The 24,289-nt window shown below is 50.2% G+C and overlaps 2 protein-coding genes across 2 annotated transcripts in view; both read right to left on the reverse strand.

Annotated features, from left to right (window-relative positions):
• Positions 1 to 15,565, reverse strand: part of TESC (tescalcin) — a 73,534-nt gene extending 57,969 nt beyond the window's left edge. The window contains exon 1 of the mRNA XM_034637978.1: positions 15,471 to 15,565. Within this exon, the coding sequence (XP_034493869.1) occupies positions 15,471 to 15,565 (95 nt within the window). The remainder of the gene's footprint in view (positions 1 to 15,470) is intronic.
• Positions 15,123 to 24,289, reverse strand: part of FBXO21 (F-box protein 21) — a 46,353-nt gene continuing 37,186 nt past the window's right edge. Inside the window, exon 12 of the mRNA XM_034637979.1 lies at positions 15,123 to 18,290. Coding sequence (XP_034493870.1) covers positions 18,103 to 18,290 — 188 coding nt within the window. The 3' untranslated portion in view covers positions 15,123 to 18,102. The remainder of the gene's footprint in view (positions 18,291 to 24,289) is intronic.

Below are 24,289 nucleotides of genomic sequence, written 5' to 3' on the forward strand. Positions count from 1 at the left end.
GGGAGTCAGGCATAGGGCACAGTGACAGGGGTGCAGCCCCTTCCCAGCCCCCTCCAGTCTGGCCGGCTCAATGAGCAAGGGGCTGCGCACCCTCTTCCTAGCCTTACCAGTCCCTTGCTAGCAGCTACCCCTCCACCAGACTGATGGAATGAAGGAGGGGGGCCCCAATGTGATGCACTCGGTGGGGACAGAGCCCCGTTCACAAAGTAGGGGGGGAGGAAACAGTGTCCCCAACTGATACTTAGACTGGAATGCATTCCCCTACCTCACGAGCTTTCCTTCTCCTGGCGGATCATTCTCCAAAGACCCAGTTGTCAATTCTTCTTTCTGGGAAATCCTCCTCTGCTGTCCTTGACTCACGCCACCCTCTTCCTTCTCTGGAAATCTACAGGAGTCAGAGTCAGGAGGAGCCCAGGGTGCAGAAACAGCAGGGTGCGTTGCAAGTTTCCCGGGAGGAGTCATGACCCTGGCAGGTGGGAAGACGTCAGTACGGTAGGAAGCCCGTACAGACCTCACCGTTCAGCAGCTCTGAGGAAAAGGGGGGCTGGAGATTCGAATGGGGGTGAATTAGGGTATCTGCCGTTGGACCCAGGGAATCCAGGCTTTGAGACCACCACCCCACGTGGAGAGCGAAGGGAACCTGGAATCTTCCATTGGCAGAGTCACTACAATTAGGATTCAGCTGCGATCCCTGGAAGAAATCAATTCCTTCTTCTTGGCCAAAGAGCACTTTGCAGGCTCTTTCACTCGCTGGGCAGCGCCAGCTTGCTGGGGATGGCATGGCACTTTTCTTCGTTGTGTCTTTATTCCGCAGAAGGGTTACTCTTTGGTACAGAGAGGACGAAGGAAAGCAAAGCCACAGTTCATTTGTGTTTGTTTTCGTCCTCTATTATATTGGAACATTATGCATATTTGGGGACAACGTGGGGCTTGAACTCACCACCCTGAGATGAAGAGTCGTGTGCCCTACCAACTAAGCCAGCCAGGCGCCCCATGTGTATTTTGTATTTTAAGTGCTTGAAACATTCAAGAGAATTTGGCATCCTCAAACAGGAAGGCATTGTGATTCCCATTTTTAAATGTATTGAGCAATCCATTATGGCCAGATCTTTTTTTTCCTAAATGTGGTAAAAGAGAAGTTAACATAGAATTGACCATCTTAACCATTTCTTAAGTGTGCAGTTCAGTGGTGTTAAGTACATTCACGTTGTTGTACTGGACCGATTTTTAATTTGAAAGTTATAAGAGGCTTTTACTAAGTTTGCAAACGGCATGTTACTACTTAAGAGAACCAAGATTCGCCATATTTCACAGTTCAACTTAGTGGATGCATAAGAATTCGTGAAGTACTTGCACGGTTCTGAAAAGTGCTTAAGAAGAAATGAAATATACTAAATTCATCACTGCACTTCAAGTATTTATGGGAAATCAATTAAAAGTTTTTTTTTAAATACCTTAAAAGTGATGGTAAAATACGGTCCATTTTATAAGCAAAATGGTGAGATTCATAAATTCAACACAAAGTTTTAGGGAAAAACTGTGTTTTGAATTTGTAGTTGTAATAAATAGAGTATTAATTGGAAAAAAAAAACCAACAAAGAGGTCCCTGGATAACTTTTCACAAAAGGCTTTCAAGCTGCCATGTTGACAAAGAGTGCTTTGCAGCCCTCAAATGGTTTGTGCGTAAAATATCTCATCGCTTAGGGGTTCCCAAACCTGAGAGTGCATCAAAACCCCTTGGGGGGCTTGTTCAGATACAGATCTTGGGCTCCAGCCCCAGAGTTCCTGATTTAGTGGGTCTGGTGACCAAGACCCTGCAATTCTAAGTTCCCAGGTGATGCTGACGCAGCTGGTCTGGGGACCAGACTTTGAGACCCAGCGCGCTACATGCGCCCAATATGCAGACAGGCCAGGCGTTAGTGTCCTCAGCTGCTTGCGCTTCTCTTCGCCTGTTACCACTGTTCTTCAGGCCTTAAGCTCTAGCTTGAGAAGAACACAGCAGTGCTGCCCCTACAGGGTAAGGTCAGAGAGGGTCACGGTGGGCTTGCAGAATATGGTAGAGAGGACTGTGTTATACTGTTCCAACATGACTCCAAGCCCTGGATGCCTTTTATGTCCTCTGTGCCCCTAGCATAGGGCTATGCACATAGTAGGTACTTAAGAAATACTGATGTCAACGATGCTTACTGTCCCTTCCTCATTTACGAGGAACAATCAGGGCTGGCTTATGGGGGTAGTACTTACGTTCCCCAAGCGGCCGAGCCAAAAGCACCTTGTCTCGGGGGCTGCTTTCTCCATGAAGGTGAGGTGCCTAGTGACAGAAGATGGAAAGGCTGCCCTGTCTGCGCCGTTTCCCCAGATGTGCCTGATAGAGATGTGGGATTACGTGCTCTCTGCCACATGTTGAGTGAACGGGAAGGCAGCGCAGGGCGGGTGGCCTGGCTGAGAGTGCCAGTCCCTGTCTGCAGCACAGGGGGCTGGGGCACACATGGCCACAAGCCCACTGCCTGCCGCAGGGGATGCTAGGTGCGAAGTAATGACCAGCTCATCGTCCAGGGAAAGAGTCCCTTTGAAGGTGGCCTGGTGACTTTTGCCATGTGGGCTGTCAGGTGAGGGACTCCTGTTCTGGGGGTGTGGCTGTCGGCCCGGTGAGGAGGAGGATATGGTGGGTTCCCGGGTCTGCTCGAGTTCACTCAGAAGACAGCACTGGAGTTTTCTCCCCTGACTTCTTGCATGAGAATGTTCTGTCACCTCCCCCATGGCTCCTGCCATACTTGGTTCAGCCAGTTCTTGGATCTAAACACAGAGGGATTACGTGAGTTAGGCTTCTCTGCAGACAGATGGCGCTCCCCAGCTGGGGCTCCTTGGGCCCCTGGCTCCCTGGTATCTAGGTTTTCACCACAAAACTTCTCCTCGGGGACTCTGCACATTTGTTTGGTAAGTGAAGAGGGAAAGATTCAAGATTGGGTAGCCAGAGTAGGAGGAATTGTATTAAGCTGCCTTCTCTTTGTAGGAATTAGCATTTATTTATATAGTAAGAATAGGGCATTATTTCTGTTTTTTAGGACCTGTGAAGGCTGTAAGTGAAGAACACTTGCTTCGTATAAACATCACAGACAGATATGACCTCTCTTACCAAGAAGCTGGAGGTGAGCATTTCCAGGGTTGGTACAGAAGCCCAGAAAAGTTGGAGCTCTGCGCTGGCGTTTCTGTAAATTCTCTGGGCCCTTCCCTCATGGTTGCAATGTGGCTGCTGCTGCACAGGACATCACATCTTCTCAAATTGGTATTCAAATCAGGAAGGGAGGAGGCAGAAAGGAAAACTTCACTCCTCTCATCAGGGAGCAACATCTTACCAAACTCTCTGTGCAGACTGGGCATGTGTCAGACTGAGACGCAAACCCTCTCTCAGACCAGCTGCTGGCAAACTGGGTTACCTGTACTTGGCTTTAACCGCTCGTAGTTAGTGCATATCTAAGTGGGGAGCTAGGTACATTGCCGCCAGAACAAAGTTTGGGTTCTGTTTTTAAGAATGAAGGAGAAATCGGCTGTTGAACAGGCAGCTACGTGTGAGCTGTCCCTGGGGTCCTACTGGATCCTTGGTTTCATGCGATGTACTTTGAACCAACCACCAACCATCTCCTAAGTGTCTGGTATGCCCTGGGCATTGTGTGAAGCACACAGAGACAACCTGGGAACAGGAGGGACTAGAAGCCGCCCACGTGACCAGGTGTGTCATCACTGCAGGTATGGGCAGGGCATGGCTGACCGCTGTGCTAGTAAATCAAGTTTTACTGGGACACAGCCATGACCGTTTGCGTCGATGGTCTCTGGCTGTTTCCATCCTACAAGAGCAGAGCTGAGGAGCTGCGACAGAGATGGTCAGACCTGCGAAGCCTACATTATTTACTACCTGGCCCTTCCTTTTTTTTTTTTTTTTCTTCTTTTTAAAGATTTTATTTATTTGACAGAGTGAGAGAGAGAGAAAGCATAAGCAGGCAGGAGGTAGGAGAGGGAAAGGCAGACTCCTTGCTGAGCAGAGAGCCTGATGTGAGGCTCGATCCCAGGACCCTGGGATCATGACCTGAGCTGAAGGCAGACGCTTAACAGACTGAGCCACCCAGGTGCCCTGGCCCTTCCTTTATAGAAAACGTTTGTCAGTCTGTGCCTTATTATGATAAACCTCATTATTTAAAATTCAGAGGCGGGGCACCTGGGCAGTGCAGTCGGTTAAGTGTCTGACTCTCGGTTTGATCTCAGGGCCCTGGGACCAAGCCCCCGCCAGGCTCTGCTCAGAGTGGAGTCTGCTTCTGATTCTCGTTCCCTCCCTCCCTCTCTGCTCCTCCCCCTGCTTGCTCACATGCATGCTCTCTCTCTCTCAAATAAGTAAAATCTCTGAAAAAGAAAATAATAAAATAAAATAAAATTCAGAGGCGTGCTTACCCTCAGGGTAGTGATACTCTGGCTGGGAAGTTGACATGCACAAAGAAAGGGAACAGTAGACAGCCCCCATCACTAGGGTCTGTATGTCTGGAACAGTTAGGGGGCAACTCATGGAATGGATAGCTTCTTCCCTTTTCCTTCTAAAATTATGTCTTCTACCTGATGCCAGCTTCTTCCAAAACAAAATGAAGGCATTCCCCACTCAGTGTAGCAAGTGCCAAGCGCCACACTGCATGCAGGGAATGCACAGACAGTGAGGATCCAGCCCCTGTGCCTGCCCTCAAGCAGCTCAAAGCATTTTGGGGCCCACAGGCAAGAAATGAAAATTGCCCACAAGTGCCCGAGCAGGGTTAAGTGTAGGATGCCAGGTGAGTGTAGAAATGCCATGCCTAGCGGGGTCAGAGGGTGCGGGGTAACGTGGCGCAGAGTCAGCAGCAGAACGTGAAACTGTGAGGCTGAAGCCGCACCGAGGCTGGGGGTAGGGTGTTCCTGGCAGAGGAACAGCCTATGAGTGGTCCAGAGGCAGGGGCTTGTAGGGGAAGTCAGGGAGCCTGTAATTTACGGCCGGTGCAGGGTCTGTGTGCTGGAGGGAGGTAAGCTGCCTGGGCTCAGGAATTTGCACCTTGTCCTGAGGGCAATGGCGAAGCCATCAAGCATGGGAGCAACTCAAGGAGATACACGTTTCAGAAAGACCGGGTCGGAGGCAGCTGACCTTGCAATGCAGGAGGCGGTGGTGGCCTGGACCAGGGTGGTGGCAGTGGGGACATATGCAGGACACGTGGTCCCCTCAGCAGGACCAGACATTGGATGACGCATGGCTGAGAGAGGGGTGTGAGTCCTCCATTCATTTCGGGATTGAGCAGACCCTTCCCGAGAAGGAGGGTCCGAGTCCCCACGTAACTCTTTGCCAACACAGGGTGGGAGACCGCATAACCAACCCTCCCAACACCCCTCTGATTTACTCAGCGAGTGAACGGCCTCTGCGCCTGCGACAGGCCCCGATGGGCACATGGCAAGTCGTTTCCAACACCTGGATGGATCTAGGCCTAGGTGAGAAATAGGCAGTCCTGGTCCATAGGGGACGGGAGGAGAGAAACAGTGTCCTGTGTCCCTGAGTCACTTGCTGGAGTCGACGGAGTCCCGGTTTGGCCTGCAAACCCATCCCCAAGGCGACATATGCAAAAGCCCAGCCCCTCTCTCTTTGGCCAGGCTGCTGCGTTCTCATGCGTCTCTGGTGCATTCCACAGAGTCGAGGACACACGACAAAAACCTCACAACAGAGCTCCTGAGCCCCACGTGTCACCCATCTTCATCTAAAATAACACGAGGACAGACAGACGCACATCCAGGCCGGTGGGTGGGCCCCCAGCAGCTGGGGGCGCCTGAAGATGGGACAGGGGAGCAGATCGTGGGGAGAACTTACGGTCAGAAGGGAGAGTGGGGGCAGACAAAGCTCTCCCAGCCTTTGATCTGTGTGGCTCCCCCCGAGAAACGACAGAAGTACTAAAACAAGCTGGGAACAGATCTGGCTGGCTTCCGAGTCACCCAGGGCAGGAACATGGAAAATTCCCAGTCTCTCTGTCTCTCCTTCCCAAATGGGAACACGGGTTCCCTGGAGGGGCTGGCAAAGCCTGGGGTGTGCGACCAGCTGGCAGGATACCGGGGCTGTCCTGTGTGGCGGCTGGCCCCTTTCTGGCTCTCTGGGTACTCCCTGTTCAGCGGGGTCCTCTCCTGGCAGGTCTCAGAGTGCCAGAAGCCTCGTGAGAGCTTAAGGTTAGAGATGCTGATTGTTCTGGACCACTGCCTGATGGGGGTGACTCATGCTGAATGCACCTTGCCTGGACAGTGACACTTAGCGTAGTCCATCACGACCAGTGGAAACTACAAAGCCTGCCCCCACCCCTCACCATGGAACCATCTGTTTGTCTCTATTACCATGTGTGCAAAGCTGTTAGGACACTTCTGCCTCCCCCCCCATGGCTTATTTCGCCAAAACCTGTGCATCTGAGACCTGGAAACGGCCCTTCTGTTCTGCTGCAGTATGTCCACCACCACCCTGCCCCCACCCCAAGAGGAGGGTGAGACCAAATGATGCCCCAACAATCTCGGTGGATAACTAAGAGAAAAGGAAGGCAGAAATCCTAACACCACTTAGAAGGAATCTTAGTCACTGATAAATAACATATCCATATAAAGATAAGATGGAGTGCCATCTTGAGAAACCAGGAAATCAGCAGGTGGTCCTCTGAACATCTTTGGCTGGCAGCTTCTAATCCCTGGAAAGGCAAAATGACGATGTGCGCGCAAGTAAGTCACGCTTTGGCACAGGTCCTAAAGCATGCCCTGAGTCTGCCCTTGGGAGTTTAACTAACTCAGCCAAACTGTATTCGTGGCAATTTTGTCACAATGTAACAGAAAACTGTAGACATTTTTATGCAAGAAGGTTGCCTTATTCTATTTGTTTCCAGGAGGATAAGGAGTCAAACTCTATTGGGGGAGTTACCGTAATCCGTTCAGGTTGCTACACCAAAATACCACGGACTGGGGGAGGGGCGCTTATGCAGCAAATACTTATTTCTCATGTTCTGGAGGCTGGAAGTCCAAGGTCAAGGTGCTGGCAGATTCGGCGTCTGGTGGGAGCTGCTTCTGGGTTCACGGATGAGGTCTTCCTGCTAGGTCTTCACACGGTAAGGGGTGAGGGAGCTCTCTGGGGTCCTCTTTATCAGACCACGAATCCCCTCATGAGGGCCCCACCTTCGTGCCCTAGTCACCTCACCTCCAAATACCATGACACCCGGGTTCGTGTTTCAACACACACACTTGACAGAAGGGACTCAGACAGTCAGTCTGCAGGGGCTGTAAGGAGCCCCTGGGGTTTTGGAGTCAGCAGAGCTGGGTTGGGATGAGAGCTGTGCCATCTTGGGCAAGTTCCTCAACTTCTCTGAGCCTTAGTTTCCTTGTGTGTGAAACGGGGTCATTCCAAGCACACCCAGGCCTGGTGCAGAATCAAGTCTCAGAGAGCGTGGGCTTTGACAGTGTGGGGTGTTTCTGCGAAGAGTGCTCTGTCAGGCGAAGGTAAAGGGACTTCGGTTAATGTGTTCGAAGCGCCTGCCTGCCACCTGTGTCGGCCACTACGGACACAGACAGGAGTCAAGTGTGCATGCTGGGCTCAAGAACTCACGCTTGACACCCCACGGAGGGCCCCCCTCCCCACCCAAGCAGAAGGAAAGGCTGCTTCACCGAACAACGGGATGAAAGATGCCAGCCAGACTGGGCCGAAGGGAGCCCCTGCTCCCCAGAGCGAGTGTGGTCTAAACTGCTGGGACAGCACACTTGGGGCCACCGTGAGTCTCAATCACCCACACACTGAACCAGGTTATTCCTTTTGGTCTAAACCTCTGCTGTCTGTGTCTTCCCATCACGAGTCCAGGCCCTAAAGGCAGATGAACAGACTCACCGAGAAGGAGGACGGTGGCCCCGTGCCCAGCCACCCACGCCAAGCCCTAACAGACAAATGGCCCAGCTGGATCCAAGCGTGCGTGAGAAAAGCTGGAGGTTTCAGGAATGATATCCGCTTAGACCAAGGGACTTGGCTGAGCCCCAGAGCACAGGAGTATCTCCAGTTCTCACAAGACCCTGGGCTGGACCTCTCGAGACGAATGAGTTGAAGTCTCCAAGGAACAAAAGCCCTCCATTTGTATAAGACCATTTCTATTATCCGGGGCTCAGAAAAAGAAAAACCTCCAAGTCTGGAAGAGGACAAGTGGAGAGTGTTGTGTTAAAGATGCATTTGAAGACAGGGAGGCATGGAAGACATGACTGGCTGGCTTGCTCGTAAGAACAGCCATCGGCGGAGCCACACCCAGGGCTATACGTCCCTCGAGTGGGCCCAGAAGGGTAGAAACTTAAGGCCCAGGAGAGGTAAGAGGCAAGAACACGAAAATGTCAATGTCTCAGTACCCCACTGGCTCATTCACATGATGGGCCGACTCAGAAGAACATGGGCTGTTAGGGTCTCTGTATCTGCAAATGGAATTGCTGAGCACCCTACTGTCCCGCCCAGAAAGAGGGCACAGCCCCCAGACCGACATTAGATGGGTCATGTTCTTACACCTCAGCCCAGATCACTGTTCTTAGCCAATGTAGTCCATGGAAGTAGGGTCTTAGTTGTAGCTAATTAAATAAGAAAGCGACGAGGCCGCATATGGGCTTATGCTTAAGCGAGGGAGCCACCCAGGTGCCCCTAAGGGTGCATTTCTCGCAACACGACTGAGAATTTTTTTAGGTACGCATGGCACCGTGGTCGTGGAGGAAAGCGTTCTCATTCTCGGGAAAGACACGCTGAAAGAATTTAGGGAGAAGTCTCAGGTTGTCTGAAGCACTTTCAAATGGATCAGAGGGAAATAAAATATAGCAAATGTTGAATCTTGGTGCAGGGTATATGGGTTTCCATCACCTTCTTTCACCTTTTTTTAGAAAAGTTTATTTTTTAGTAATCTCTATGCCCAATGTGGGCTCAAACTCACCACCCCGAGACCAAGAGTCGCGAGCTTTTCCGACTGAGCCAGCCAGGCGCCCCTACCCTCTTTCAACTTTTTGATGTTGCTTCTGCTTGGACTTCTGTTTAAACAAAACTGGTCAAGCAGATTGTGCGGTAGGGTCAGCAAACGATAGCCTGTGGGCCTAACCCAGCTCACACCTGTTTTTGTAAATAAAGTTTTATTGGCACACAGCCACATTCACTTGTTCACCTACTGCCCAATAGCAGGCCTGAGTAGTCGTGAAAAGCCTGAAAAGTCAAAAATACTACCTGGCCCTTTCCAGGAGAAGTCTGCCGACCCATGCTTGAGGAGAGATCATTTATTAAGTTACAGTTGCTCAAGGTGAATCAATTCCAGAGATCAACTACACCTCCATAAAGCCGGAGGGGGAAAAAGGCAACTTCCTTTCCTTTAAAAAGTCTTTGCGGATCTCCCCAAACTTCAAGAGGACAAATTGCCGAGATGGTGAGGGATAAAGGACACTTGCTCATTCTCCGTCAAAGTAAATGTATTCTCCATCAAAGATGAGAGAATGTTTGCAGCTGGCCGGGAGGCTGCCACGGCACAGTCAGCCATGGAGAAATAACAAGGTTTTGAAAGCTGAGTAATAACGGCTGATGTTATTAGCAATACTCTGTAGGGCAGGAAAAACCCTCGGAGGAAGCAATTTGGGGACGAGAGAAACACCAGGACCGTCAAGTCCAAAGGCCCAGGCTTGAGTACCTGCTCTGAGCCACCTGCCAGACCGAGGCACCTAACCTCCATGGGCCTCATTATTTCCCTTTGTAAAATGTCGGGAACATTGGTCTAGCACCAGCTGACTGTTCAGGAGGCCTTTAGCTTTCTAATGCTCTAATCCCGTGGGAATGGTTTCGTACAAAGGTAGCCATTACCCAGAAAGTCTCACAACTGCACTTTCTTTTATCCCATATTTGTAAGAGGCATATCAGGGCAAAGACCGTGTAATATGTACCGAGAAAGGCCTTGAGAATACACACTTTAGCACTTACAGGGGACAGAAACGTACGTCTCCTGGCACAGCTTCTGGCACTAAGATGGGTGAATTAAAAGACACTCAAGGGGGTGCCCGGGTGGCTCAGTTGGTGAAGCGTCTGCCTTCGGCTCAGGTCATGATCCCAGGGGCCTGGGATCGAGTCCTACATCGGCAGGGGCGGGGGGGGGGGGGCCTTGCTCCNGCAGGGAGCCTGCTTCTGCCTCTGCCCCCTCCTCCTGCTCATGCTAATAAAATCTTAAAAAAAAACAAAACAAAACAACAACACTCAAGACACCAGCGGTCAATCAGTGAGATGAGACGGCAGCTCTTCCCAGTGCCACCTCCCAGGTGGGGCTCACATTCTCAGTGGGGCGATATCGCCCCCAAAGGAAAAACCGGCCGCTGCGGAGAATGACAAATCGTGACCCTTGTGGCGCAGAAAGCACAGGGGTGCATACAAGGCCGTAGCAGAGTTGCCTGTGGTATTGAAAATCCCATGCAGGCTTCAGAGCAGCTCTATTCGCCACACCCAGAAGGTGGGAACGACCCAAAGGCCCGTCAATAGCTGAATGGATAAACAAAATGTGGGTCCATACAAAGGAGCATTACGCAGCCGAGAGCGGCATAAGTCATGCTACACAGTGGGTGGGCCTGGGAACCTGTGCCAAGATGCAACAGGCAAATCCCCAGAGGCAGACGGGGGGGCTCAGGGAGGGAGGGCTGGGGAGCGCTCCCTTAATGGGTCCAGGGCCTTATTTTGAGGTGAGGACAGTGTTTTTGTCTACATTGGGGTGGCGGATGCACTAAGTGCCACAGAGTTGTACGTTTTAATTTTAATTTTTAAAGATTTTATTTACTTGAGAGAGAGAGAGCGAGAGCGAGGGCACAGAGGGAGAGGGAGAAGCTGACTCTCCCCTACGCAGAGAGCCCGACGTGGGGCTCGATGCCAGGATGCTGGGATCACAACCTGAGTCGAAGGCAGACGCTTCACCGACTGAGCCACACAGGTGCCCCGAGTGGTACATTTTAAAATGGTTCATTTTACGTTATGTGAATTTCACCTCAACTGAAAAAAAGGGCAAAACAATTTCAGGGGGGAGGTGATTACGAAAAACCTGCCTGAAGTTTGGGGGGTAGGAGCAATGCTGGGGAAAGGGCCGAGGAGGGCAGCGGGGGTGTTGGGGAGGGATGTAGGAGAGCCTGCTGGCAAAGTCCTCTGCAAAGGAACAGCAGGGGGAGGGGTCAAGGCAGGCCGCCCCCAAATCCACCTCTGTGGCGTGGTGATTATTTTGAATTAAAGTGACTTATGAGGCAGCCAGTGCAAGGACACTCTGACCGTGAAGGCGGTCAATAAATCTCCCTTATGTGAGGTAACGCTCCCTCTACCAGGAGAAAGAGAGGCATCCTTACCACCAGAGGGAATCCAGGGCCCAGAAGGTTGTGGGAACAACCCGTTGCTTCTGCACTCATTTGCTACCCCAAGTCCAAACCCTTTGCTCTTGTCAATTCTTCACAAATGTATTGTTTGTCTGGAAGGTATAAAAGCTGCCTACTTTGGGCATGTCTCTGAGTCTCTCATTTCTATGGGCTCCTGTAAGTAAGATACTAAATTCATTATTTTCTTCTCCTGTTTATCTGTCTTGTGTCAATTTAATTGTCAGACCAGCCAAAAGGACCTAGAAGGGGGGAAGTCAGTCAATGTCTTCCTGTCCTGTAGCCACGACTGAGGACATCACCATAGAGTAAGCGGCGGGTTATTAGTGAGTTCTAAGACCTGGGGATGACAATGTTTTGGAGACAGGGAGAACCTTCGTTCAAAGTGTTCTCTGGGTTCCCCGATTTCTGCGGGTTGAATATGAAAATTTCCATTAAGATTTCTGCCATTTTTTAAAGATTTTGTTTTTTTTTTTTTTTTAAAGATTTTATTTATTTATTCGACAGAGATAGAGACAGCCAGCGAGAGAGGGAACACCAAGCAGGGGGAGCGGGAGAGGAAGAAGCAGGCTCATAGCAGAGGAGCCTGATGTGGGGCTCGATCCCATAACGCTGGGATGACGCCCTGAGCCGATGGCAGACGCTTAACCGCTGTGCCACCCAGGAGCCCCAAGATTTTGTTTTTTAAATAAAAAACAAGTGTAAGTTTGAGCTCTACACCCAATGTGGGGTTCAAACTTACAACCCTGAGATTGAGTCACACGCTTTACCAACCGAGCTCTACCAGGCGCCCCAAGATTTGTCATTCTAAGGGAAATAGTTGGAAAATCTGATCACGCAATGATTCTATAATGCATGCTGTCCCCACTGGTTCTCCCCCAAATTTCTTTTCTTTCTTCTGTCAATTCCTTAAGTTCACTAAACAACTTGCTTTTAGTCTTCCTGTCCCCAGAAAACTTGCCATCATTGTCCTTAGTTTTTTTTTTTTTTTTTTTTTTACAGCCAAGAAAGAACTTCCTATGGAAACATTAGGCTATTTTAAACTTAAACCACCGTCTGCCTCTCCCCAGGCCAAAACAAAAACCCTTGAAAGGGGGACTGCCCTAACAAAAACCTAAATTGTACGGTATCCGCTTGGCAGTCGGGTGGCAAGGCACACAGACCGCAGGCTGGGAGGTGGGAGGGCTGTGTTTGGGGTCATACTTGGTAAAATCTATGCTTCTGGTTTGCAAGGTGGAGCCGCTGGCGCTGCCGCTGGTCTGGGGGAAGTAGTTGGAGAGGCAGAACACCGTGTCCCCGGTGGCCCTTTGCTGCTCACAGCAAGGTACACAAGAGAGATGCTCAGGGGAAAAGGCGCTGGTGTGAGAACCAGAAGTCCGAAATCCTGGGCTCCCTATGTTACAAACAGAACTGCTCCTGTGCAGCCCCAACCAGAGGGGAGGATGAGAATCACTTAGAGCAGGGCGGGCCCGCTAAACAGCTGGGCTCAGCTTTGGCGATTATCCGCAGTCCTTAAGTCGGGGATGGGCGGGGTGTGGTGGGGAGATAGGCACGGAGCAGAGCCCCAAGGAAATAAAGCAGCCTGTAAAGTTCCGGAAAAGAACTCTGGCTACGGTCATAGGCACAGACAGGTCAGTAGCCTGAGCGTCTGAGGGGATCATCGCCAGAGGATTCACAAGCTTTTGTAGAAGTAATAGTCTGGGGCTGGCCCCCCCAACCTGCAGCAGGCAGGAAGCACACTGCAGAAGTTGCCCAGCTCCCAGGGAGGATGCACCCCCGACCTGTACTAGTGGGGTGACCTGGGAGGGCTGGGTTCAGAGGGCAGGACTGGCGCAGCAACCACTCTCCCCAGCCCTGCCAGGATGGGGGTGGGGGGGTGGGGAGTGTCCTCATGGTGCCTGCCCAGCAGGATCTCACCACAGGGAGGGAGCACAGCAGCTTGTGTGGGTCTCCTTCGTTCTTTTTCCTGGGGGGCGGGGGGTAGTCCCTACTGCAGCTGTCTGGCCTCTGCATCCCCATTGAATGGGCACTAGGGGGAGGAGGTCTGGTTCATGGGGCTGGTCCCCAAGGAGCCACGCTGGACTGACTCTGGGCAGGATGCAGGAAGTGGGTAGGAGAGGCTTCCGGTGAGTGGCACAGACCAGGTGGAGCCCCCAACTTTCCTTTTCCTCCTGGGCACACGGGAGGCCATTTCCCCAGCCTCCTCTGGAGTTGGGTTGTGGGTCTGTGGCGTGTCTGGTTATTGAGGCAGACGTGACAGATGTGGCTTGGCCCGAGGCCTCCTCTCCTTCCCTCCCATGGTCATCTGCTGTGGGGACTGCAGATGGCGGCTAGCAGTGGGACCCGTGAGGAGTCTCTCCCGCGGCCTGGGGGCTGTGCTGTGGCAGGAGCAAGCAATATGTTTCTGGGTGCCACTGACACGGGCAATATTTGCCATCACAGACAGCTTGAGCTCACAGAGGCTGTCTCCCTGGGAAGGGGGTATGTCCTGCTGTGGGGAGAGCATGCCCACAGTGGACTGGCCACGTGTTTGTGTCTTCATTCCCAGCCTCCTTTGTGAAACGTGAGTGGCACTGCCAAGGGCCACCCCCAGCCTTGGCACACTGAACCCTCCCAGATGCGTCCCTCCGTGCTCACTCCCCTTTGAGGCCGCAGAGCCCCACCCCCCAGACAGACAGCAGCGGTCGGCCCCTCCCCCATTCACCTGCCGGTGGTAGGTGAGCAAGAAAGTTCTTTTGTGTTCAAGCCACAGGATATTTTTGGGTCTATTTATTACAGAACTAGCATTACCCTAATACAATCATCGCTAAATGGCCATAATACATTTATTCTATAATTGCACAGAATTTTATTCACCAAAGGAATGTCCTTTCCTCTCAAGATTCTAAGTGTTCAGAACTGAAACGTTCAGAAGTTAAAGTGGCTGCAAGGCAAAAAAGATCAAACCAGTGCGAGGTAGTTGCTAAAGTTGGCGGTAGTGTGGTTGTCAGGAGCTGGAGCTCGGAGGTCAGACACCTGGGCGTCCCACCAGCCGTGCCGCCTCCCAGCGGTACACTCCCGACTTCCCGGCTGGACAGTGGGATGCTGGCAGGCCTACACCTCGACAGGGATCCGCACACTGCCGGCCACAGGCCAGACCCAGCCCACGGCCCATTTCTTTACAGCCCTTGAGCTGAGAAGGTCTTCCACGTTTTTCAAAACAAAGAACATGTGACCTTCCGTGGCCCGCAAAAATACTGACTACCTGGCCCTGCCTTGGAGGGTTGCTGTGGAGATTCTAGTTCAGGCCACGGCTGGCTCAAAGGAAGCTTGCGGTACAAAAGGGCACATGCAATACAACTACCGACATCTCCAGAAATAAACCGTCATAAAGCCAAATTCTGCATTTCGTCTAGGTGAACATCCTCCCCTTTCCTCCAAAACACAGCCAGAAAAACATGAAGAGCTACACCTTGATTATTATGGCCACAGGATACCTCTAAATTAAAAAGTTGCTGGTAATCCAATTTTATTTACTTGAAATATGGAGTAAGGAAAACAGCATTTCTCCTTCTAATGGTACAAGAAAGCCTAGAACATGAATGTTTGACTCAATTTAAAACGTTAAGAAAGACTGAGACATTTTAAAATTAGAACACGACTTTACGTAGATTAGAAAATGTGAAACTGATTTAGCAACAGTATTAATGCTGGTTTTCATGATAAAACAATTTTGCTGGGTAAATGCACTTGGAATGAGATCTGTTGTGAGGTTCAGGCGCAGACAACACGAAGCCAGCCTTTCAAAATCCAATTAGATGGAAGTTTTCAAACGAGACGCTTGGCCAAACTAGTCTGAGGTGAACAGAGACTAGTTTTGGACGTAACTGGTGACACAGTATTTCCCAAAGTATGTCTGCAAACAATGGACCTCAGGCTGCTGTGTGTGTGTGCGCGTGCGTGTGTGGGGGTGGGGGAGGAAAGTTCTACGGTCTAAGAAGTAGGGAAGACATGGCACACGACATTCTCCTCTCATAAAATCACAATGCACAACAGTACATTCACGGTCTGAGACCCACCGCGGCGCAGGACGCTGGTGACTGGCCTGGTCCTCCCCGCACAGCGCGCAGCGCATCCCCCGGAGAATGGGCACCCCGCGGGGCTCTGCGGACATGCGGCATGTCACGCAGCTATCACATCAATGCTAACGACGCACCGAGAACCTGCCTTTCCCACTTCATAACACAGACTGTGTAACATTGGCGACAAGCTGCAATGTTTGCATGGCAACCAGGTGCTCTCGACAGACAGCCCGCTTACAGAACTGACATCTGGCAAGGAGCCCACGGAATAAAGGTACCCTGAGCACTCACCAACGTTACGAAAAATTCAGTACAGCAAATGTTTGCATGTTTGGATCAGAAGAGAAACCAGAGACATTCTGCTGTTGTTAAGGCCAGGCTTTCTGTTCCGAAACGAAATTGGGCAGGCCACTTGTGTGGTTTCTCTGGGTAAGTTCCATTTATTAATCATTGTACAAAAAAATCTTGGCATTCATTTGAAGAGAAAGAAGTTACTATATCCAAATATTTAATATTTTAACATCGTGAAACTCCTACTTTGTTGTAACAGGGCTTTTTAAAATGGAGAAAACTTTTGGAAAAAATTTTAAAAAGAAACTTATGGTTTATTAGAGTACAGGAGATCCAAAACACGTTTTTAGAAAAATATAAAGTGCCCAAATACCAACTTACACAGGTGACACAGGCTTCCTGGAGCCAAATGAAGCATTCATGAAGAAACATTTAAAAACGGTCTAGATACATATTTACATTGGGTCAGTAAAGGTAAAACCATCCTTCTTGGCTTTGATGTTACTCTAAGAAAAAAAGGAAATCAAACCAGAAAACCGATGATTATAACTCAGCATGCTCCACAGTTTCTTAGTAATGCATCTGGTTAGTATTAGCTCCAGATTAACTAGTTCTCACCTTTAAACGAGAGTAGTGTTAAGACCCCCAGCCTCAGCAGGCTGGGTGCTGTGAGTGGTCACATTTCCCAGGCAGACCTAACCCATCGGGCTCTGGATCTGACTGACAAGGGATGCGGACACTGGCGAGCGCTTACTCAGGCTGGCAGGAGCCGGCCCACCAGACCCTCATCTCTAGTAACTGCTTACCAGCCGCCAGGTACTACTAAGTGGTCTCAGGTGGCTTCCCCAAACCTCGGTCATCCCAGGGCTTCCAAGGGCTAAACGAGAGGCAGTCATCAAACACGGCGTGGAAAAACAGCATGCAAATACGCAGAAGGGTGGTGAGGCAGGGCCAGATCACGGCCCCCCCGAAGCCTCACTCACCAGAGCAACTGGGTTCTTTTCAACTCAGAGAGTAAAGCAACTAGGTTCTAACTCCAGACGTTAGCTTCTACTGGTTAACTACGAATTAGCTAGCTTGTTGAGAACAGGCAGGTGGAGAGCGGCAGGCGTTTGGAGCTGTGCAAGGACCCGGGGCCCTCACGCTCAGGGACTAAGGGCGCGGAGCGGGAGCCAGTGGTATCTTCAGGACAACAGTATTTCGAGAAAGCAGAAGGACACCCCCCCCCCTTCCCCACTGATCGAACACTCTTCAAATTAAAGATGTTTTACTTGTTTCCACCCCAAAGGGTCTTAGAGTGATTCTAAGGGATGACAGGGAGCATGGAACCTCCTCTTTCCTTTTTAAAAAACTTGTAAGTTTCATTATTTCTTTTTTTCTGATTACAAAAGTGAAACCTTTTCAGGTCTTTGGAGACCACTGCGTATGGTTTCTAAAAGCAAACATTTTAATACCAGATTATACTTCCTACTATAAAGAGAACCCACCACTGACTTAAGATCTACTCATGATACTGGAACAACTTTTAAAATCAAAAGAAAAAAAAGTAGTTATTTTAAAGGGAGGAATAGTAGATGAACGTGGGACAATCCATCCATAAAGGCCATCATTATGCACTTTCTCAGGTATTATGTAATGAACAGAAAATCAAGGACTCGCAGAGAGATGAGCATAAATCTGAGAGGAACACGGAAGGAAAAGCTACGCCATTCTCCCAATTCAATGAAGGAGAAGACAAAACACCTGAAATCTGTTTCAAATATTAGAAAAAATAAATGTGGATGATTCTGATTACCATTAGTCTGTTAATGTCCCCATCTCTCAGATGCACCACAATCACTCACAGCTTCCCCTCTGAATAAGCAACTAAACTCAGGGTAAAAAGACAAGCAGCCCCGACTCAGGACTGCACGTGTTCCGCAGAGAAATCAGAAAGAAATTATTGCCAACATGGGACCCCCTCTGGCAAATGAAATGTTCTGACAGGTGGAGACACACGTACGGGAAGTGAGCAGGAAGAATGACTCTAAGAGTGTCGACTGTGAGACCTCATGAAGACAATGTCACGAACTGTCACCACAGGACAAGCACACAAGCCATGCCACTGAACACAGTGCCGTCAAATGAATTCACTAGTGTAGGCGGAGAGCAACATTGTCTTTGCAGCTGGAGGAGAGCACACGTTATTTAAACTTGGTAGGACGCAACCAGCGCTACTGGTTAAGTGGCTTTCCTGGTGGTGTGAATCCAGAGGGCTCCATGGAGACGTCTTCTTGCGGAATCCTGTTCTCCTGGAGGACAGCAGCAGCAGCAAAGGTGCAGTGTCCTCTACTAGACGTTACTCTACGTCCTCCTTCTTTGCACTGTAAATATTCTGCACCGTTTCATACACAGACTCCAGGTCCTCTGGATACCGGATTTCTAGCTCCGCGTTCGGGATGTAGTGTGTGCCGGTAAACTCTGAGAAATAGCGTCCGACATCAGGGTGCGAGATTTCTTGAGGCTCCACGTTATATTCCAAGTTCTCTGTTGGTAAAGAGGCACATGGACAATCGCCGTTAAAACGGACATTCCTGCAGCATCTTCCTATCTCTCACCCCTTTCGTTGGCATTTTTGACATGGAGGAAAAGGAGAGACACGTTTACGGAATCTGAAGGAGGTAACAGGACAATGGCAGTGCAGGCAGCTGGGGGACGGAGCGATGGGCCACCCCCAGCTCCACACTAAACAGAATGTTCTCCTATTCTCTGAGCAAGAGGTCGGCCCCGGCAAATCTCCAGCCATCTCTGGGGGGCTGGCTAACCACAGACTCATCATGCCCCTCTGACTTGACTGCACCAAAGCCAAGCCTAGGGGCCAGGGCATCCGAGCCTGCCCGTCGTCTGCCAGAGGTTCGACCCGGGAAGCCTCCACACCGTGCCGCTCCAAGTCTCGCACCTGCCATCCTTCTTGTCTACTAATGGAGTGCTCTCACACAGACCGCACTCCTCCCCCTGGCTCCCTTCAATACTGGCCGCCTGCTTCAGCAGGCGAGCCTGCTCAGGGCTGCGCGGAGCCCGGGGGAGGAGCCGATGAGCGGCTTGCACCTCCAACCTGTGCGGATGTGGGCTGTCACTACTTGCACGGTCTCCTAGGAAACCATGCTACCTCCTCTCCCGGCTAGCCATTCTGCCACCAGAGAAACAGACAGACTCCTTTAAAATGAAATGATTAAAACAAACAGAGAACAATACAGGCAAGGTATTTAAAAGGCTAAAATCCTTTCACATCACTTTTCCCCCCCAAAACTTTGAAAAATGGCTCTCCCCCAAAAGCCCAATGACAGGATGGTGTCTTGAGCCCTGCATCCAGGAGAAGCTGAGCCACAGCCCCCACGACCTGGCACCAAGAAGAGCTGGGCAGGGCAGGGACCAGGGCAGGCTCGGTTCTGACCCACAAAGACCCTGGACGGCCCTTCACTCGGGTTAATTCAAGCGAGTCTAACACACGCCAGTGCAGCCCTCGATGCCTTGGTTAAACGTCCTGACATGACAATTCAGGGTGTTCGGCCCCCTCCACCCAGAGGCCGAGTGTCCCCAGCCTCCACAGGAGCATCTTTTGGAAGCACTGACTTGACCTGGAGTTGGGAGGGGGAAGGAGTCGCATGATTCGATCTGTAACTTTTTTTTTTTTTAACCATAAGACGGGAAAGGATTTGAAGAAACACTGTGCTACCAGACTGCAGTTCGGAGAACACGCTCAGGTATACCGGGAGCTCCTGAGGAAGACGCACACAAGGCCAGTGCAAAGGTGACGTTGGGCGACCACCCCGCCCTCACTTAGGAGGGTGTGCGTGTCAGAGCGGACGGACTGTCCGACGCGGTTCACCGTGCTCACGACAGCACACTTGCTCCTCAGAAGACGAAGCCAGGAAAACGAGTGACCTGTTTCCCACACGCTGCGAGGGAAGGGGCAGCAACATGCCACGCTGCCAGATAGGAAGGACAGTGAGCCTGGAGGCCACGCTTTGGGGCTGCTCCGTCCGCGGCACAGCTAGTTTCCCACGGAGTGTGGCCGGGGGGGCACTCCCGCCAGACTCCAGCTCCCGGCGGGCGCATACGTCACTCCCCAGGGGGCCCGTGTCCCCACTCCCGTCTGCAGCTGAGTGAACTGTGACATGGACAGAAAGCCCTGGCCCAGGATGCATCCGGGCCTCGAACCCAGGTCCAGAGCTGAGGGTGGCAGAGGAGGAGACACACCACAGAGCGGGGGCAGGGATGCAGGAGTGGGGACTGACCCGAGGGCCCACAGCGGCCCTGGCAGGGCAGGCCCTGGCTGACGATGTTCTGTGGACACAGGAGCCCGAGGCTCTTCAAAAGGGAGACTGAGAAGTCTGCAAACCCTAACAGCTACTGTTACGATGAGATCTCTGTAGAGAACCTGATCTCCCTTCTTTAGGTGTTACAGGTTTCTAAGGAAAAACCCTCAGATGTTTAGACGCCACTGCTGAGAAAACGCCCCTCCCTCCCGAGGGCAGCACTTTGTTAGGCAGGCCCACGGGCGGGGCGGGGGGGACCTCAGGGTCCCTGCAGAGGAACACAGAAGTGGGGGGGGGGGGGGGGGAGGGGGAGGGGGGGACGGTGCTACCACCAAGAGGCATAAAAACCCTTTTGCTCGGAGGAGCCACCATTACCCGTCATTAGTAGCCAGGATGGAAATATTTAAAAAGATTCAAGTCGGTAATTTAGAACAACAGCTCTGTTGCCAGTTTGTTGAGAGCAGTGGTTCCCCACAGGGGGCTATTCTGCCCTGGCAGAACACTCAGAAATATCTGAAGACAGATTTGGTTGTCACAACTGGGGGCTGCCACTGATGTCAGGTGGGAGGAGGCCAGGGCCACTGCTAAAGAAACGCACAGGACAGTCGCTAAAACAAAGAACTGTCTAGACCAACAGGCTGATAGCAATCCCTCAAAAAGAATTCAGACGTATGTTTTAGCATTGTCTCTCCCTCCCCGTTTTTCTGTGTATTAAGTAGCAGCTTGAGAACTGGGAGAAGAGAAAGGTCAAGGTTAGGTTTTATCATGGATCTGGAAGGATAATGTGAGCCGGCAGTTGCTGCAGGGAATTGTGTGTGAAGGCCCAACAAGAGGCACGGGAAGCACAGACAGACGTCTGGAAGTCACGTGAGGGGTCAGGGGCAGTCCAAGGTGGTGCTTGTGGTCCCATACCTGGCCGGTAAGGAGGGACAGGGGCTAGGTTCTGTGCATTTATTTACCTGCCCAGGCTCCTAGCAAAACAGGAAAGAGGTATTAATAAAAACATTTTTTGGGGGGCGTCTGGGTGGCACAGTCGTTAAGCATCTGCCTTCGGCTCAGGGCGTGATCCCGGCGTTCTGGGATCGAGCCCCACATCAGGCTTTTCTGCTAGGAGCCTGCTTCTTCCTCTCCCACTCCCCCTGCTGTGTTCCCTCTCTCGCTGGCTGTCTCTCTCTGTCAAATAAATAAAATCTTAAAAATAAATAAAAATAAAAACTTTTTTTTTTTAAAGATTTTATTTATTTATTTGACAGAGATAGAGACAGCCAGCGAGAGAGGGAACACAAGCAGGGGGAGTGGGAGAGGAAGAAGCAGGTTCACAGCGGAGGAGCCTGATGTGGGGCTCGATCCCACAACGCCGGGATCATGCCCTGAGCCGAAGGCAGACGCTTAACCGCTGTGCCACCCAGGCGCCCCTAAAAACCTTTTTTTTAAAGAAAGATTTATTTTGGGGGTGCCTGGGTGGCTCAGATGGTTAAGCATCTGCCTTCAGCTCAGGTCATGATTCCAGGGTCCTAGGATTGAGCCCCACATCAGTCTCCCAGCTCAGCAAGGAGTCTGCTTCTCCTTCTGCCTCCTGCTCCTTCTATCTCTGTTTCAAATGAATAAATAAAATCTTAAAAAAAAAAAAAAAAAGATTTCTTTTTTGGAGAGAGAGAGAGAGAGAGAGAGAGAGAGCGAGCATGAGCAGGGAGAGGGGCAGAGAGAGAGGGGGAGAGAATCTCAGAATCTCAAGCCGACTTCCTGCTGAGCGCAGAGCCCCATGCGGTGTTCAGTCCCAGGACCCTGAGATCATGACCTGAGCCGAAATCAAGAGTCAGATGCTTAACTGACTGAGCCACCCAGGTGCTCCGATAAAAACATTTCTGAGGAGAAAGGATAATGAAGATGGCGACTCTGAATTAAGAGGGGGAAATCCACTAAATAAAGTTTAAAAAAAAACTTACCTGAAGAGGAATGAAAAATCTAAGCAATATAAAACTTATAGTGAGAAAATATCAAGGCCTACTTAAAAGTCCTGAAGAAATCTTAAGTGTTTCCCAATTTCCTTGGCATTTTTACAGCAATGTGTCTGCTTTTTTAAAATAAAATATTTTAGGGGTACCTGGGTGGCTCAGTCGTTAAGCATCTGCCTTCGGCTCAGGGCATGATCCCAGGGTCCTGGGATGGAGCCCATCAGGCTCCCCACTCAGCAGGAAGCCTGCTTCTTCCTCCCCCACTCCCCCTGCTTGTGTTCCCTCTCTCTCTGGCTGTCAAATAAATAAATTTAAAAAATCTTAAAAATAAATAAATTAAATAAATAAATAAATAAATAAATAAAATATTTTATTTTAAATATTCAGCTACCCAGGGGCAGCTGGCTGGCTCAGCTGGTAGAGCATGCAACTCAATCTCAGGGTCATGAGTTCCAGCCCCACGTGGGCATGGAGCCTACTTAAAAAAAAAAACCAAAAACCAAAAACCAAAATCACCTACCCAGATACATAAATATAGTTCTATAAAACTATGGCAATATCATGTAGAGTCCTCCCCTCCCGAGAAGAAACCACTCACTGTGAGTATATCCTTCTAGACCTTCTTCTGTGAACACAAATAGAAGTAGCTAAAAACAACTACATATAAAGAGAATTTGGTATTATTTTAGGTGTGTTTATACCCAGCACACTGTAACCATTTATCTGCATTTGGTTTAACTGTAGCTTAACATTCCACAGTTTGGACAGACCCGGTTTACCAGGGGAGTCTTCACGAATGACACCTTTGTCCTATTGTAACAAGAACACAGATACCCACTTGAGTGTCTCCAGTGGAGGGACCCAGGGGTGGCACTGCTGGGACAGAGGAGGATGAGCACTTGAGATATTCACAGTTTAAAACAAACAGCCATAGCCCCTCTGAAATGGCTGCAAATGTATACTCCACCCTCCCACGGGGCCTTCTCACGCACTTGCCAGCACGTGCGGATGGCCACGGACTGCTCGTGGGTGGAAACTTGTTCCGAAGTGTAAGACAAATGACGGAATGGGGAGCTGACACTTGGTGAGGCACCCTCTGAGGCGTTTGCTCATTCTCTACAAGACACACGCAAGAACTGGATTTTCACATTGCAGTAAATTCCTAGCCTTCCCATATGGGCAGCTGACTTGGATTCAGACCATCTCTGATGTTCACTTTCTGCAGTATCTAAGAAGTACACAGGGAAGCTGAGACAGGAGGTGCTGCTCCTCCCTGGTGTCCAGAAAGTCCTGAAGCACGCCCCCTACTGGGAACAAAAGATAAACACATGCAAGATGCTGTCTATCACCCTATTTGGATTTAGGTATAATCTAACATATTGAGAAAAAAATGCTCTTAATTACGCAGACTAAAACGATTTGAGGATGTCATGCATGGATGTGGCTTACAATTCACTCTTCAACTCACTGTGGAGAGCTTATAATTAGGAAAGCATTCACCAGTGGGCTCTACCCAAGTTAATAGGATTACCTGAGTCACAGGCTGAAAATTTAAATCAAGAAAAAATTTAAAAACAAAATGATCTGATGCAAATAAATTAACCCAGAAATGTTCAAAAATAATTTGAGTAAGGCTTTTTTTTTTTTTTAAAGATTTTAAGTAATCTCTATACCCGACATGGGGCTCAAACTCAGGGCCCCGAGGTCAAAAGCTGCATTACCAACTGAGCCAGCCAGGTACCCCAGTGTTTTTTAAATTTAAATTTGGCCTCTCAAGGTTTCCCTCTGGCTAAACATGGGTTAATCTGAGCATAAATTGTCCCAAATGATTTTAACACATTGACTAAATAAAAATCCAGGAATTTATGGGAGGAGAAGGGGTAGAAGTGAGAGAGACAGAAACAGAGGGATAAGTGGGGAGGGAGAGAGGGGGAGGGGGGGAAGGGGGGGCAGAGGGGGACCGCGCAGGAAAGCTCTTATTTACAGAAGCAGGGAGAACAACAGCAGAAAAATCACCATTCTGCAACTCTCCTATAATAATTTAGGCAAGGAGAGTCAACAGGTGCTAAAACAAAATAAGGGATCATGGTTATCGGGGAACAGGATATTCGCAGGACATCACAGTGTTAGTTGCAAAGGGAAAACTGTCCCTTACACGGATCTTAGCCAACTGACCAAACTCCACCTACGAACAGTGAAACATCAAAGGGGCTCTGGAGAAGACGTGCGCAGGACACACATGCATCTGACAAGAAGCATTCGAGCCCAAAAT

Source organism: Ailuropoda melanoleuca, chromosome 12, assembly GCF_002007445.2.
Source record: "Ailuropoda melanoleuca isolate Jingjing chromosome 12, ASM200744v2, whole genome shotgun sequence".
In the NCBI taxonomy this organism is placed as follows: domain Eukaryota; kingdom Metazoa; phylum Chordata; class Mammalia; order Carnivora; family Ursidae; genus Ailuropoda; species Ailuropoda melanoleuca.